Genomic DNA, 1,833 nt, shown 5'->3' with positions numbered 1-1,833 from the left:
AACAGACAAACTAAAATATATCTAAACATTACAATGAGACATTGTCTTACTAAAAATTCTCAATTATCTATTTACAAAGAATATGGCTACCTAAATAATAACTAAAGGTCAAGCTTGATTGGTCCTTTAATTTTACGACCACTCCTGGACATAGTAGGTAGTTTTGGCTCATAACTTACAATATTAGGAGCAGGATTGAACTGTCCTGATCCGTCAGGATTGTCCCTAACAGGGGCCATTTGAATAGAACTAGGCTCTTTTGGACTCTCAGAATTAGCCGTCACAGGAACTGAAGAGATAGGACTTGGCTCCAACTGCTCCATTTCACCGGACATTGGTTCACAGGTCTTAGCCGGACGAGGCTCAGACAACAACTCCAATCTGAAGATACGCTGCACTGGTCTTGTCAGTGTACCCTCAGCTGTACGAAGTTTCACCACTCGTGCATGACCATCTTTGCCTTCCACAATCTCCGTGATGATACCAGTAGGCCAATTGACACGTTTGATGTTATCATCACCAATTAACACAATCTCACCTACTTGCAAAGGCTTGTCCACCCTTTTCATGGAGAGAGGTTGGAGTTGACCCAAGTACTCGTCCCTGAATTTCTTCCTGAGCTCTTGAACTAACTCTTGTCGATACTTGAACCTCTTGCCCAGATCGGTGTCCTGGATCAGATCGTATTCTGGTACACCATTCTCTATAATGTCTTGTAGGAACATGGCCGGAGTCAGAAAGGATGTTTCTGACTTGTCCTCGGACATGTAAGACAAGGGTCTTGAGTTCATTACTGCTTCACAATCGCTGAGCATAGTGAGTAATTCTTCACATGTGACTCTTGATTTACCAAGTACTCGCTTCAACAATTGTTTCATCATACCAATGAGACGTTCATAGAATCCTCCCCACCATGGGCCGGATGGAGGGTTGAAACGCCACTCAATCTTCTTAGTTGATGAATATCTTGATACTTCATTCCAGTCAATCTTGGAACTGGCATGGTCAAACCCTACAAAGTTTGTCCCACAGTCACTGTAGACTATCTCAGGTCTGCCTTGTCGACTTATGAATCTTCTTAGAGCTTGGATGAAGCTATCTGTTGACAGAGACCACACTAACTCCAATCTCACTGCTCTGTAGACTGCACATGCAAAGATACATATCCACACCTTGCGTATTTCATTAGTGTTAGTTCTCACAAACAGGGGTCCGGCTAAGTCCACACCAGTAACCTCGAACGTCCTTGCATCTCTGACTCTAGGTTCTGGCAAAGGTATGGCCTTAGTTTGTACTTTATTTTGAGTGTAGCGCTTACAAACCACACAGTCTTTCAATATTTTTCGAACAGCTCTTCGTCCACCAATCAACCAAAATTGCTGTCTCAGAATTGCTAGCAAGGTCTGTGATCCAGCGTGGCAGTTTTCACGGTGTGTTGAGAGTACCAACCTCTGGACCACTGGGTGACTGGCAGGCAATACTACTGGGTAGCAAAAGTTTTCATCATCATTGCGGTAGGAGGTTTTTGTCACAAGGCGTACAAGATCATCCTCAATGACTGTCTGTACACACTCCATCTTTTTCATTTCAGTAGGACTTTCTTTCTGAACGAGACGAAACACTACCCTTTCTGCTGACATGAATTCTTGAACAGTCAAGTCTTGTGGCTCAGGTAAACTACCAGTATTTTTCTTGGTCATGGCATTTATCTTGAATCGCCGCATCCATGCCACCATTCTCACGAGTTTGGTGTAGTTTGAAAAGTACTTACACCAGCTCTGATCATGATTCTCAGTGTTGAGCATGGAAGAAACAACAGTTTTCTTTCTTTCC

General features: G+C 43.2%; 1 protein-coding gene across 1 annotated transcript in view; it reads right to left on the bottom strand.

Moving 5' to 3' along the window:
- Nucleotides 1–1,736, bottom strand: part of LOC103523276 — a 7,294-nt gene extending 5,558 nt beyond the window's left edge. Inside the window, exon 1 of the mRNA XM_008488335.2 lies at nt 180–1,736. Coding sequence (XP_008486557.2) covers nt 180–1,736 — 1,557 coding nt within the window. The remainder of the gene's footprint in view (nt 1–179) is intronic.
- Between the last annotated feature and the right edge of the window lie 97 nt (nt 1,737–1,833).

This window comes from Diaphorina citri, unplaced genomic scaffold, assembly GCF_000475195.1.
Source record: "Diaphorina citri unplaced genomic scaffold, Diaci psyllid genome assembly version 1.1 scaffold18676, whole genome shotgun sequence".
NCBI lineage: Eukaryota > Metazoa > Arthropoda > Insecta > Hemiptera > Psyllidae > Diaphorina > Diaphorina citri.
Note: the sequence above shows the minus strand (reverse complement) of the source record. Positions and strands in the feature narration are given on the sequence as shown.